The 15423-nt window shown below is 39.1% G+C and overlaps 1 protein-coding gene across 5 annotated transcripts in view; it reads left to right on the top strand.

Annotated features, from left to right (window-relative positions):
• The window catches only part of BICD1 (BICD cargo adaptor 1), a 171280-nt gene that overhangs the window by 76304 nt on the left and 79553 nt on the right, over positions 1 to 15423 (top strand). For all 5 annotated transcript variants that reach the window (XM_017804894.1, XM_017804891.1, XM_017804893.1 and 2 more), the window contains exon 2: positions 7854 to 8066. In XM_017804894.1, the coding sequence (XP_017660383.1) occupies positions 7854 to 8066 (213 nt within the window). The remainder of the gene's footprint in view (positions 1 to 7853; positions 8067 to 15423) is intronic.

The following is a 15423-nucleotide window of genomic DNA, read 5'->3' as shown; positions in this document are numbered from 1 at the left end:
CAATTATCTTAGCCGTTTCATAGTTAGAAAAACAGAAGAAAAGAAAAGCAGTTAGAGAAGGGGAAAATAGATTAAAAAAAAACGAGTTTTAGTAAAAAAGGGATTTTGCTGTTACTGGAAGGCATGTTTCATCTCCACCTTCAGACACATTTTGTTTAAAAAAAATCTTTGACAGTCTTACATGCTTGTTCTGGTAATGCTTCTGTTGGAATTTTGTAATAACTGGAGGTCGATTATGTAGCAGTGTAAACTCATAAGCACCAATATAGTAATTGGTGCAAATTTTTGAGCCACCTTATGTTTCATTAATAAGGTGTTGAATTTTTTTTTTAATAGAAATGATTTAATTATTGGCCATTTTCATTTCGAACAGAGCTGCTTTAAAATTACCAGCATGAAACTAATTAGTTGTGTTGTAGATAAGTGGTGCTCTTTGTTACAAGCTTCCCCTTTCTTGTGTTTTCTGTGCCTGGAGGGAATGCTCAGGGCTGGGGAATAGAAATCCTCATCTAGAGTGCTGTTAAAGGCAATTAAATGGAAATTCTTATTCACTCTCCCTCTTACTGGATTGCTGATGAACAATGGAGGTTAGCATTGACTGTTCATTTTCATGGTATTGCTTTCTTCTTGTCTATAAATATTTCCCAACCATCACATTTAGGCATATTTTTGTTCCTTATTTATAAAAAGGCAGCATGGTTGCCTAAGGCTTCACGTATTGATTGAAATCAGCACACTGTACTGGGACTGTAGAAGTGTGGCCGTGCCTGTAGCTGAGTTGAATGTAAATGCTCATTTCTCTCTGTATTTTCTGAAGGCTTTGTTGATTAGCATCTGATATATGAATTTCAAGAGGACTGTAGACACTGAAAGGATCCACTGAGAACAAACAGAAGCGTCCACATCCTTCACGCTTTTATCCAAAGCTTCCTTGGGGAAAAGCCTATGAATTGTTGACATTTGTCCTACTGCTCTACTTTGGTAAACAGACTCAGTATTACTTATGTTTTCTGTGTATCTGATCTCCTCAGTATTTCTGGCACAGCTAAAAAAAACCTCCAGCACGTTGGATTGCAAGTCACTTTTGCAAGAAATCTCTCATGCAGATATTAACTTACATTACTTTATCATTGCACCAGCATTTGCATTATTATTGAATTGATTAAGTAAGCTGGTCTTTGGAAATAAAGTTAAATGCTTTTTGCCTTTAGGTGGCAATGAAATAGCTTCTTCAAGTAACATTTATAGGTTTATCAGTTGCTGTACTATGCTCATGGAATCACTAAGGTTGGAAAAGATCTGTAAGATTGACTCCAACCTTTGAACAAACAGCCCCTTGCCAACTAAATCATAGCACTAAGTGCCACATCCAGTCATTTTTTGAATACCTCTAGGTATACCCTAGTTTGTTAGCTTGCTTCAAACTGAGTATAAAATATTTAATTTTTTTTTTCTGCAAGATGGGGCATATGAAGTAAAAGGTATGTTGTTACATTAAAAAAATTAAACCCCAAACAAACACACACAAATCCTATTCATGTTGTGTTCCATAGATCATAAAACTGATCATCTTGAGTCTGGAAATTTTGAAATGACCAGTGCTTAACCAGTTGCTTGAGTACAATGGAATTTTGATCAATTATCTCATATTTCTTTTGACTGGGGGACTGGTTAGCTCTAGGAACCTTGTTTGTTGTTCTTAGCTGAAAGATAAAATAGTGATGGGGTTGAACATCTTTGCATCTTCTGCCTCTCTGTAGGAGAGTTCCGCATCCTACTTTCTTGAACACGGGAGCAATTAGACAAATGGGACACTTTCCTAGCTGTAAAATATCAAGCTGTTTTCAGATAGCTTGACAACCCAAAAGTTCATGATCTGGTTTTCTTGCTTATATGCCCATGCTGATTCAGGCTGTGTTCTCAATCTGTTTTTGACTTTTCAATCTGCTTCCCTGCATGGGCTGTCCATCTCAGATGCACTATCCACACAATAGCTATTAATTTTTTTCTCTGTCATCATTAAGCTTGCATCTGCCTGTGTTTTGATTGCAGTATGCCTGGTATTTGCATTTGAAGGCTTTAACCACTTCAGTATTGGGTTCCAAAAGGAAACCTACTGCCTTCTCTCAGCCATCTTAAACGACCATCAGGAGGTCATGTCAACTGCATGAAGATTTAACCTAAATTGTGAAAAAGTTTTAGAGGCCTAAAACTTTCCCGTATTTTCAGAAAGCAGATATAATATGACTGGAGCCCATCAGTCACCTCTGCAAAGGCATTATTTGCTGTTGCACTGCCAAGAAACACAATGGACTTAGACTCGGTGCCTCCTCCTGTGTTCTTCAAGAGTAAAATGCAGTCCTTGTCCAAAACACTGGACAGTCTGTGTACCCAGAGTGTGAGGGAGCAGGGAATGACAAACAACAAAGTGACCAGAACTGAGCATTGAGCACCTGTAAAACAGCCCTTGGAGAGAGAGATTACCAGTTAGGCTGAAGTCTGGGCTGGATTTGCTAGCAAAGAAACTGGTACACACAGGTTGATTTCATCAGCCTTCAGGTGAGCAGGGTATAAAATACTAGAGATAAGTTAAGGAAATAATGTCCGAATGGAGACACATCATGTCTTATGGAGGGGGCAGTTTTGTACCTGCTGTTTTTGAGGGAAGGGCTAGAGCCTGCTCAGCCACTGCTTGGTCTTGTCTAGAGGGGATTCCCTCGCAGGCCTGTCTGCCACTGATTGCTCCTTAGCAGAAAAATTTCAAAGAACTCTGAGCTTTAGTTAATGAATTGTGAAAAGAAAATTAAAATTTATAAAACTGTGATTTTTTTTTTTTGAAGTATAAAAGCTTAAAAAAACCCATCTTCTCTGAGAAACATGGAATTGCAAATGACTAAGGGAATATTCAGTGATAAATGGGCATTCCAGTTTTGCCATAAAATACAAGACCTGTCCCTGACCTTAACCCCTAACATCTCTAGCAAAGATTTCCATCTGTGGTGTCATACTGACATTTGACTAGGAAATATGGTACCCTCTTGGATAATCCCAGGCTGGTTTTTCCCTGCTTTTGTGTTAGGAAGGTGGAGGTAACTAATACATAATACATTCTGCTTTGCAGCAAGTTAGCAGCTGAAATAGGCAATCATTGGAACAATTCGATGCTGTTGCATTATGCATCAGAAAAACTACATTAAGTGTCAAAGCCATAAAGACAGGCTGCCTAGTTCTGATAGCAGTCAGGTCATGTTTTATTTCTTATTAATCATCACAGACTAGAAGAATTAATTTCTGTGCAAACACTTCAGAATTCCTGTCCCAGGAGGTGACTAGTAAAAATAAAAGTGAAACTCAGAAATAGCATTCTTCATTACCTACTTATGTTTATAACTGATATGTGCTGCTTTCTACACCTAAATTAGAAATCTAGCTCCTCTTTTTCCTTTTTTTTTTAAGTGTTAAATGTAATTTTTGTTTTACAGACATCATTTCATGTCACTAGCTGAACATTAGCTTTCTACTGCTATTTATATTTGCATATAAATATGACATGTTGTCTGGAACAGTCATTTTTCTATTGTTCTTTTACAAATCTGTGCCCATTTTGTTCACAGCATTATTTCTGTCGTGCTAGTTTGCTTCTGACACTGGAATTTCCATCTGGGGTTATTTAGAGTTCAGTGGTAAATGGCTTTTTCCTCAAAGGTTGCACTTTTCTCCGTGGTCAGACTGACATTTTCCCTGTGTGTGCCCACTGTTGCCATTCTTTGTTGTGACCTCAAATGCTGATGATTATTTTATCGTTCTCAAAGTTCAGATTTTAAGATGCCTCTAAAAAGTCAGGGTGCTGTTACAATTCTCAGGTCTTGGAATATGTATACGACGTTTAATGGCATCTTGTTACTCAGCTTTTATGACCAATTTACAAAAAAGTATCACCTTGCTCAGTCAAGAACATCTTTTTAAGCAAAATCTTGAGAGAAGTGACAATACCTGTGTAGGATGAAATTCAGACTGGTCTCTGTTAGGACAGCCTTTGTTAAAACAGTAAAGGTGCCTCAGTCTTTGCAGCTGATTTAAGCTATTGTATCTGCACTAGGAGCAGGTTTCTTAAGGAAGCAGAAGCCATAGAGGTCTATATGGCCCTTTCTGAGTCCAAACTTGAATTTGGAAAATGATGTCCTGTGCTGGAAAAGCTCTACACTGTGATTACTGCAACTAAGAGCCACTAAGGGACCAGTAGTGATTTTTAAGTGGTTTTAATGAGGAATCATACCAAGCAGGGCAGCACCATACTGAAGAGAATGGTGGTAAATAACTAACACAGCTGCCCAATATAGTACAGTACCTACGTGGAATACTTCACAGAAATCACACAGGTGATTTGGGCACTGTTCCTGCATCTACAACCATAGTTCTTTGCTCTTCTGATTACTTTCTTGAAGGCTAGGTCACAGAACTCTGTAGGATACGTTGACATACTTGTCCTAATCCATTTGAAAAGATGAAGTAGTGTAGAAGAGCCTGTCCCTGCTTTTGTTGTCCTGACATCACCTGAAATTTGACTGAGGGAGAAGCTGCTGTGGTACTAATTATAAGTAACAAAGTACTTTTAGGCAGGAACAGCATCTCTTCAGGAACCAAACTCTTCACCTTGGCTATAAATATCTGAACAAAATGAGCAACCTGGTTTAGAGGCAGAGGGGTTGGAACTGGATGATCTTTAAGGTCCCTTCCAACCCAAACCATTGTATGATTCTATGGAAATACCAGTGTCTTATACAATGGTGAATGCAGGGAACATCTGCATCTGCAGACGCCTGCAAACATACCAGTGGGTATCCAATAATTGACACAAATGCAAGTGAACTGTCTTTATCTTGCAGTCCAGGTTGTCAGCTTCTCCTGTTTTGAGCTTCATCTGCTGCTTCCTTCTTCCATGCTTGATGCCAATGCCAGTTACATGTGCTTCTCACAAACGAATGCCCCTGTTCCAAATGCTCCTCCAGTTCCTATCCTGTCCATTACTGGCTTTCACTAATATGGATTTCCCATCTCCTGGGAACATTTTGACTCTTTGATGTCCAAAGTGTTCAGGAGGTAATTGTGAAGGCTGGAGGGGGCTGTTCCAGCACTCCCCAGCTGCAGTCTGTTCATGCTGTTGGCTGAGTGTGGTGTCTGGGCTGTAATGTGTGAGGTGTTTTGTCCCATTCAGGTCTGGAAACCATTTGCTGTTGGAGGACAATCGTTGTACCTCTTGTAAAGTTAGATGACCTGTAAAGTTTTTCGGGTGAATAACTTTTTCTACTGTGGGGAGTGGCTTCAGTGAAATAAGTGAGCACAGTTAATTGGAGTATTTATATCATAGCAAGGTTATAGGTTTTCGGAAATAAGTAAATGTATCAAATTATTAAAACATAAAATCAAAATAGAACAAATATTTGGCTACCAGCTGAAAAGTATTGATATATGCTTTAATTTAAAAGTGATCAATCTCATGCAAGGCCTTAAGTGGGTATGCCTGGAAAGGTTCAAGTTTTTGATGTTCTATACAGACCATGAAATACAGAAGCAGAACTTTTCGCTTGCTTTATATTAAAAGACATCTCATATTTCTCTCCTTTTTTTGCATGGATCTGCATAATTTCCAACAACATGGAAAGTGAACTATACTTCCTTGCTTTCTTTCCCCTGATTTTGAACATATTGATAGCAGTTTAAGAAATTGCATAGTATGATAAACAGTAATGTTCAAATTTGGGTTCATAGGAAAAAAAAGTTTGTTTTCTGTAGTCATAGGCACAATGGAGCATGAAGTATGCAGTAATTTTCCATTATGCTGTGCACCCTCTCCAGAATCTGTATTCACTGGCATTCTAAACATCACGTCTGCTAAAAATGCACCTTCAAAGTACATTTGAGGAAAATACCGTATGCACCTGGAAGGCTGTCATTACTGTGCAGTGGTATTTATCTATAGTTAAGTGATAGAGAGGACTTCAGGTCCCATTTATTCATGAGCTTCTGCATCCCTCTTACTCCTACCCGCTCTTCTACTGTGTTTTGATTTTACCCCAGGGTCAGTGGCCTTTACATTTGCAGTGTAGGGTCATTATTGGCCTGGTGCTTTTTGCTCCATCTCGAATTAGGAGCAGCGAACCGTTGCATATAAGTATGTAAAGTAAGATATAATTTATTAGCAGCGTTCCTGAAACAGTCATCTTAGATGTACAGATATAGTGACTGAACCAGTGCTTAACAGTTTCATTAAATTGAATTTCTTGTTATTTGCAAAATCCTATTTGGCAAGTTGCTGATGCCTGCTATTTCAGTAACTTACTGTCTTTCGAGAAGACAGCTGGGTTAATACATTATTGAATATTTTTAGCATCCTTTAATGCTGAGTTCACAGGATTCTCTAAGTGAGGTAGACTTTAAAGCTGAGAAGTTTTTGAAGAGGGTTTTACTTTGAAGTTTTTTAAGGGGCTGCTTCACTTATAATGCCAGTAAAACTTAGAATGTGTTCTGAAAGGCTATAAATAGCAGCAGTAAAACAATGGATTTAATTTGACAAGTAGTTCTTATCGATAGGTAGGCAAAGAAGGCCACAGTTAACAGTGGGCACAAATGTGTACTCTGCTTTGTGGTTCTATAGAACTGAGTAGAAATCAGGCTTTTAGGGATAATTTTTCGCTGAAATAACATATTACTGTGACTTAAATCTCTCTCTCATGCATTAGGGGAAAAAATAAAAGGCATGGTCTTTCGAATGTGTTCACTTTGAATTAAGATATATGAGAGAACTTCTGCCTATGTTAGGCCAAATATTCTTAATATTAGATGCCTTCTTTTGGCTTTTTCCAGAATTAGGTCATGTAACTTTCAGCCAAATGTCTGTTTTTAAAGGTAATACAATAAAATAAGAGTTTGTTTTATTTTACTTTTTGTATTTTTTTATTTTATTTTTGTGTGTATATTATTTTGTTTTATTACATTATTTTTTTGTGTTATTATAGTATTGCTGGGTTTTCCCCTCTGTGTTTCATAGCTAAATGGTATCTCCATCACGTCTACTATCATGGCTTGTACTTTGCATCCTTTCAGGTTGCTCCAGAGCTGTCAAAAATAACATCAGAAATTGTCGCTGAGAAATACTGCCTTACTAAATTGATCAGTCCAAGCCAGTAGCAAGAAGAGAATCACTAGAAATTATCTATATATTTAGACACTTCTTGAACACTTAAATATTGTTTCTTCTCAGAAAACACTGAGCACAAATGAAATGAAGGGGCTGACAAACTGTATGCTTAGTATACCAGGGGTGTAGATGGCCACTGCTTGGTACTCATTTATCTTTCTTTCAAGTTACAGGAGCTTTTCTCCATACCATGATATCAGTTCCTATAATAAAAGGTTGTTGGAAATGGAAAGCAATTAAGAAAGACTTGTCAGCTATTTATGCTCTTTAAAACAACACAAACCAGGAGTTTATTTTGCAGAACTAGGGAAGAAAGGAGTTGATGAATTATCGGCTGGCCTCGAGCAGGAGAGTTAAACACTGGCGCTAATTAATGGCTAGTTAGCAGAGCACCATCTTGATCTCAGTGGAGGTCGCCTGGATGGGGGCCATAAATCCATACTGCAAATGAGAACAACTGCAAGATGCTTAATTTCAGCTAGATGAGATGGTGGCCCTCAGCTGCTAGGAGGCTGCTAAGGCAGTATTTATTAGGTCAGAGTTTGGGACTCGCAGATCTATTTCCTTCCCGCTGGCTATGCAGCTGCTTGCTATTGTTGATAGTTTTTCCAGGGCTTCAGTAGTTGTTTCACTGTGCGCTGTTTTCCTCTTGCAGGCGTTTGGACAGTCCTTCTCCGTTCACCGCAAAGTGGCTGAGGATGGAGAGACGCGGGAGGAGACTCTCCTCCAGGAATCTGCATCAAAAGAAGCTTATTACCTCGGGAAGATTTTGGAGATGCAGAATGAGCTCAAGCAGAGCAGGGCGGTGGTCACCAATGTTCAGGCAGAGAACGAGAGGCTCACTGCCATCGTCCAAGACTTGAAAGAGGTAAATGGGGGTGTGCAGGGAGCAAGGGGCTGAACTTTCTTGGAGTATCACGGGTAACATGGCTCTGAGTAAGGAAAACAATACAAGAAGTAAAAATGCTCACCTTCCGGTCTGTGATCATCCCTGAAACCACATGGCCTGAAAAAGCTACAATTCAGAAAGGGAAAAATATAACTTTTATTATTTTTAAACAACAACGATGACAAATTCTTATGAGTATAATAAAACCCAATTCAGGAAGCTATAATTTCCTAAGCACTCTTAGCATTTTGCATCGTATTTTATAGCACCTACATGTAAGTGAATTTTGCATAAACACATGTTCTACACACTTCTGATTCACACAACTCCTCTCTTTCTCAGAATTCACATGATTTCCCGGGTATTCTGGATTGGCTAGAATTAGATAAAGCTTTCACCATTTTTCTTCTCCTGTAAAGCAAAATTAAAATACTTGCTCATGTTTAGAAAATGGTAACAGTAAGAAAGTCAGGTGTAGTTAGTGGCCATATGAGACAATGAATAATTTCAGTCAAGAATTTAGTAATATTTAATAACTTGCCTTTTTCCCCTTGAAATATGGAAGTTATAGAAAGTTACTTTGCTTACTGTTGTTTCTAAATCCCAGTTAGTGGGAGACTGATATAATTTTATGAGTTTATGCTTTCTCTGTTGATGGTTGCTACACGAATTGTGCCAACTAAAGTTCAACACCAGCCCTACACAAGAGGAAGGTGACTGTTTCCTTCAGCTTTGCTAACAAATTGGCTGTTGCTCCCTTTCTTAGACTCTTAGACACACACATCTTAGACTCACTAAGATGTGTGTGTCCCACTTTGATCAGTTAGTTAAGGTGAAATGGAGGATAAGGAATATACTGACCATCAAGTCCTCAGTGTAGGCTGTTTTTCCAACTTGTGTCTGAGAAGATGCACATGGAAGTGATCCCACATCTTCCCTGCATTCCCCAGGAATGCTTGAACATGGGGACTCTCCCCACTGTCCAGCTGCTAGAAGAGATCTTTCCTAGGTGATTCCGGCAAGTGCTTGTTTAATACATTAGTTTGTTAATATTAAAGTTTACTATGTTTTCTGTAGCTGAGTGGAATAGCGTCCTTTTAACCTACAGAAACCCCGGGAACAGGGTTTCTGTAGGTTCTGTAGAACAGAGTCCTTTATTCCCATTGAATATTCTTATTTAATGGTTGTACTGGACTTGCCTATAATAAAAATCAGGCTTCAATAAGAAGTATTTATGCCATTTATTCACAAGTTACAAATAAAATATGTGATTGCAATTGCCGTTCCAGTAGTAAAGAAACAAAAAAAAATATCAAATTGATATCTACTTATCCTAAAATCTTTTCTGTGGCAGGCAACCAGCTGCTGTCACACCTACCTAACCATTTGGTTAAGTTCACAGGTCCTCATGACATGGGGTTCAGTCACAAATGAATAGTTATAGAAAATACCCATTTGTCTTTATACTTGATTCCTTTCTCTGGGATCTCCTTGGGATTCCTTCAAATGCAAATCTCCCTTCCATTTTCTGTCATGGTTATTGATCTGTAGGTTGTTCAAGAGGCAGTTTCAGTACCTGTCCTCCCTAGAATATCGATTGTCCTCATTTCCTTGGAGATAATAGTAAACCCTAGTGTGAAGCCAGCTGCAATAATTTCCTCCTTTAATGCTACATAGCAACAAGTCATAGTAGTTAATTAAAGTGCAATAGAGGAATTTACCTGAATAAAAATAAGGCTGATAAACTGACTGTTACCATTAAGATGATGTTGTATCCTGAATATAAAGTCCTTGGCTACATTGAACTTTTATTTGTATCACTATAACTGATGTATCTAAAGATAAATGGGATTAGTGCAGTCAGTTCATTATCCAGATTACACCATACACAATTATGATTAATTACTTGAACAATAATAACAGATAGAGGGTGCTTGACACCTACTTCGAGCTCTTTGGGATCTTGTCACACTGAATTACACTGGTATTTCACTTTGTGCTCAAAGGAGTCTCACCCTTGTACCCAGCCTGGGATACCTTGGTCCAACCATGTAAATCCTATAGCTGTGACATCCAAGTATCTGCAGAAACGAGATGCCCTTTTTCTCTAAGTGTCTATGACCTTTCTGGGTACTGCAAGTAGGAAAAAGCAGACTTAACTTACTCCAGATCTTGACAACCACAAAGGTGGGGGGAAAAATAATGAAGTTTCTTGTAAATTTTTGGGTAAAGCCAGAATTAGATGCTGCCATGGGTAGATTGCTACAATGAGGAAGCAATTTGTTTCTTTAGCCAATATATTTGAAAATTTAATTAGAGAAAAAAAATGAAAGAAAACAGGATGATCTTCATGTGAGCAACTGGACTGAGTGATGTAAAGATAGATTCTGGACATAAGTTACCTGGTTGTATCCTGTCTTTTCCTCTCCCTGCCCACCCCCCTCAAGAGAATATGCTTTATAGTTGCTTTTTAAACCTTACTAAGGGATCTTATAAACTAAACAACAAAAAAAAAATCATTCCTTTCACCTTCAGTCTTAGTATAAAAGCTTTGAATAACTGATGTGTTGTTCTGGGAATAGTGTTTTTGCAGGGATGACAGAAATTTATGGTAGTTTATCCACACACTCAGCCACTTATGATACTGTAGACTGATAGCTAGGTTTTCAAAAACTGACCCCTGTTATTGTATCATGTCCCTAAATAATACAATTAGTGCTTCTCCATTCTCTAGCCTGTCATGGGAGTTATCTTATTTATATGTGCTGTTCTCTGAATTTGCACAGAAGTCCACAATCATATGAATGTGTATGAGCATTTTGTGAACTGTCAGAATACACTCACATGAATGCTGATGACTTTTAGGAATCCTGGGAATTCCATAGCCCCAGAGTTTAAAAATTCATGCATTTTAGCAAGTATCTGCCATATAGTCACAGCTGATGTCTTCAGGGCAACTTGACCTGGATCCCTCTTGCTATAAAAGGGAATGTATCAGGCTCAGGTCTCTGGAGATTATGCATCCCAGTCTGGGAAAGCAAATAAACTGATTTCAATACTCATATCTAGAAAAAGACATATTTTATTTGAGATCTTGAGCATTTGTTTCACCCTAATGGTGAATAATGAACCAGGAATCTTTGTACAAGATAGTTTTCTAACTTCATGTTGAAATTATTAAAAGAGTAAAACACCAGCAGCATTATTTTTGATGTAATAAAAATCACAGAATATGCCAAGTTGAAAGGGACCCACAAGGATAGGAATACTATTAACTATCACCTAACTAACATATACATTTTGGAAAGCTGGTAGCACTTTTCTTTCTTTTCTCTCATCAAGACCTCAGATAGGGAACACAGACAGTTATTTGGAGATTTTTAAAATTGCTTTAACTTGAACCAAAAAACATACTGATTTTAAAACTGAGGTCAGAGAGATGATTTTTTAGCAGTCAGAGACCAGATTGACAAAATCTGTATGTCAGGCACCACATAGTTTATGGTAGATGGCCTCTCTGTATGGAGAGATCATTATGGTTATTAGCTCATGTAACCTTTTCTAACAGCATATGAATTGTCTGCAGTTATAAATGTTAAAGAAATACTTTTTTTAAAACCATTTTTAAAAAATACAATCTTCTGTCACTTTCTAATTCTCTGGACCAGTTTTTTTTCCTATTTAAAACCAGTTATAGTTGGGAGATGAGTGACTGTTTTTTCCATTTGTGCCACTGAAAAATCTATTATGATAACAAAAAGCAGTTTATAGATGCATAAAGAAGTGAAACCATTACCTTGAGAAACTGATAACTGACAGAGGTGGTTATGCAAGCACAGATGACCCAGCTCAGAGGCTGGAGCAGAAAGTGCTCCATTATAGGTTGTGTTTGATAATTTCAATGGTCTTCTCCAACCTAAGTGGTATCCATAGTTAGGAGATCTCCATATATAGATAATATCAATGTCAGTACTCCTCTATCATGATGCCTTGATGCTGGGCATCTGACTCAAAACAGGTGGAAACGAGGGGGGAAAGAGCATGAAGCAAAGAGAAAGCAGGTAGAAAATAGGGATGAAAGGTGATGATACTGTTTGAGTTTTGTAGGTATCATGAGACTCAGATTAGGAGCTGTGTGAGGTGGGTAGATGAATGCTTTTGTGTCTGCCCAGGCTGGCAGGTGTAGGTCAGCTCTTTGTTCCCATTAAGACTAGTGAAAAGGAGAAAGTCAGGAAGAAAAGGGTTAAAACTCATAGGCTCTCCAATAAATGTCACGGCAGCAGCTGCAGGGATTGCAGAAAGAAATCAGCACCTGGGTACCTGCAGTACCGGCAGTCCATGAGATAACAGATGAGCAGGGAGGTTTATGTGATGGCAATGTTAATGGGCCATGGAAACAGCACACACCTGGGCTTCTGGAGGGCAAAAACAGGAAGGAGGGCAGTGGACAAGTGGGTGGGAAGAAAAATACAAATTTATGATATATTATGTGTTGAAACCAGGTGAAAAAATATCTAAGATGAAGCTGTGCAGCCCTTGAAATCAATGGCTAAACATTTATTCACTTCAGCAGTACAAAAATCTTGCACTTCATGCTAATCAGGAAATGTATGGGTGTGATAGCCTGGACTTTTCTTGAGGGGAACATATGTTTGAGAAGGGGAAAAAATTTATAGTCATCATCTTAAAGTTGACTTTAATCTAAAAAATTAAATATTTCTATATTAAATATAGCTTAAATTCCAATTGGCTATTTCCTATTTAGAAATTATAGGTTTTCAGTCTGAAGATTTAATTTCTTTTTCATTTTTGACAATTTTGAGTAAAGCCTAAGGCCTTTAAATGTGAACACAGATGTAGTCAATAACCTGTCATGGTTTAACCAGGACAAACACACCAATTTCAGGGTCTGGTTTTGTTGCTCTGGTTTTAGACTATAACAGGACTTGGTTACATAGTGCTTCCTATATAATGTAAGATATAGTTAAGTCTAAAATTGGGATCCTTTATATGTTCAATTGTCATCTAGTACTGGAAGCTTCTGCAGTCATTATGTGCCTAAGTTTCCACCTGTAAAATTTTCTGTGCATCTAAAGTTCTGTTTCTACATGCATTCAGGAACACATCTGGCTTGGACTGAGGTCTGTCACAACACTGTTGCTACATATTGAGCACTGATGTAGGTGCTACTGGGATCTTCCAAGGAGATGTTTCCCAGCTGACCTCATCACCTAGTTCTGTGATTCCCTCTGGCTCTGTGATTGTGGCAAGGTTTGGGGCTCCAATTTCTTCTGCAGCCTAGGATATATGAATCCACTTCTTCCTCTGAAGAAAGTGCCATAGAAGTCAGTTGGCAGGCTCTTTGTTCCTTCAGGTGAAGCTGTTCCGCATCGTTGGGGGATAGTTAGTATTTTGTGGGTCAGGGAGAGTGGGAGGGAGCAAGCTGATAAGAATGACTTAGCCTAAAGGCTAAGCCACTCAGCTGGGAATAGGGAACTAGTTCTAGTCCCTATTTCAATTAGTGTTTGGTAAGAAATACTTAAATATTAATTGGGGCAGAGACCAGAACCCCAGTCTCTCCTCTGTGAGGTGGCAGCCCTCAGCAAAGCTGTTTCCATCCTCTGGAGAGAGCATGATCTTCAGCCTGGATCTCCCATGGCTAGTGGTTTGACTGATGAGCTCTTGGAGGGACATAGCCCCAGGTTACCAAGTGAGGCAACTTTTACCAACTCTGTGTTGAAAAAAGACAGAAAAGCTAAGTTTGGAAGAGGAATCACTGCTAGGAACCATGTATTCAGGAAGCACCTTTTAGCTGCCTGGCTGTCGTGACAAAGTGAACTCCTTTTGGTGTTATTAGCTTGCTTTTCTTGTAGTTGTCTAATTTTCTTCATGCACTGAAGAGGGAACCTGTGATTGTGCTCTGATGATTACCCTAGCCAGTGAAGTGGTTTAAGTGAATGCAGTGTTGACTCTGATGATGCATGCAGCATCCTTACTGATCTCTACTCCCTCGTAGTGGTGTCCTGTGCTTCCCAGTGTCTGCATCAGTGGCTTTATCCCACTCAATCTGCTGAAGAATGGAACTTTACTTTGACATCTACACCAATTAAATAAAGCCTGTATTAGAAATATTTATCTTCTTGCTAATATTATGCTGGTACTTGCAGCAATGGCCTTTGACCAAGGAATTGAGTGCGCCCTTAATCAGTTTGCAGGTGATATCAAGTTGGGCACAAGGAGCATAGGAAGGCTCTACAGAGGGATCTGGACAGGCTCGATCAGTGGGCTGAGGACAATGGTATTGGGGTTCAACAAGGTGAAGTGCTGGGTCCTGCACTTGGATCATGAAAACCCCATGTAGCACTACAGGCTTGGGAGACAGTAGCTGGAAAGCTGCCCAGTGGAAAAGGACCTGGGGGTGCTGGTTGACAGCCAGCTGAACATAAGCCAGCAGTGTGCCCAGGTGACCAAGAAGGCCAATGGCATCCTGGCCTGTATCAGAAATAATGAGGCCAGCAGGACCAGGGCAGTGACTGTCCCCTGTACTTGGCACTGGTGAGGTCACACCTTGAATCCTGTGTCCAGTTTGGGGCTCCTCATGACAAGAAAGACGTTGAGGTGCTGGAGCATGAACAGAGAAGGGCAACTGAGCTGGGGAAGGGTCTGGAGCACAAGTCTGATGAGGGAGTGAGATTTGTTTAACTTAGAGAAAAGGAGGCTCAGAGTGGCCCTTATTGCTCTTTACAACTTCCTGAAAGGAGGTTGTATTGAGGTGAGAGTTGGTCTCTTCTTCCAAGTAAGAAGTGGTCGTACAAGAGGAAATGGCCTCTTGTTGTTGCCAGGGGAGTTTAGATTGAATATTAAGAAAAGATTTCTTCACGAAAAGAGCGGTCAGTCACTGGAACATGCTGCCCATGGAGGTGGTGGAGTCACCAACCCTGGTGGTATTTAAAAGACACGCAGGTGTATCATTTGGGGATACAGTTTAATGGCATATTGGCAGTGCTGGGTTAATGGTTGGACTCGATGATCTCAAAGGTATTTTCTAACCTAAATGATTCTCTAACTTTTAGAAGGAGAATGATTAAGAAAATATGGTGAAGTATTCAATGGTGTTTTCATTAATGTTGTTTTCATCTTAATGTACTTTCATGCAAGCCCTGCTTTTTGAAAAGAAGCTGTAGAAATGAGATGCTAGAGCAGCCCATGGAGATGACTGTGGGGTCAGAGCTGTCTGAGAAACAAAGTGGAGCTGGACTTTGATGGCAGAACTGTTCCTCCTGTCAAAAGAATGCTCTCATCACAATTTAGGGCATTATTAGCACAGTATGATTGA

Source organism: Lepidothrix coronata, unplaced genomic scaffold, assembly GCF_001604755.1.
Source record: "Lepidothrix coronata isolate B3197 unplaced genomic scaffold, Lepidothrix_coronata-1.0 Scaffold10, whole genome shotgun sequence".
Lineage (NCBI taxonomy): Eukaryota > Metazoa > Chordata > Aves > Passeriformes > Pipridae > Lepidothrix > Lepidothrix coronata.
Note: the sequence above shows the minus strand (reverse complement) of the source record. Positions and strands in the feature narration are given on the sequence as shown.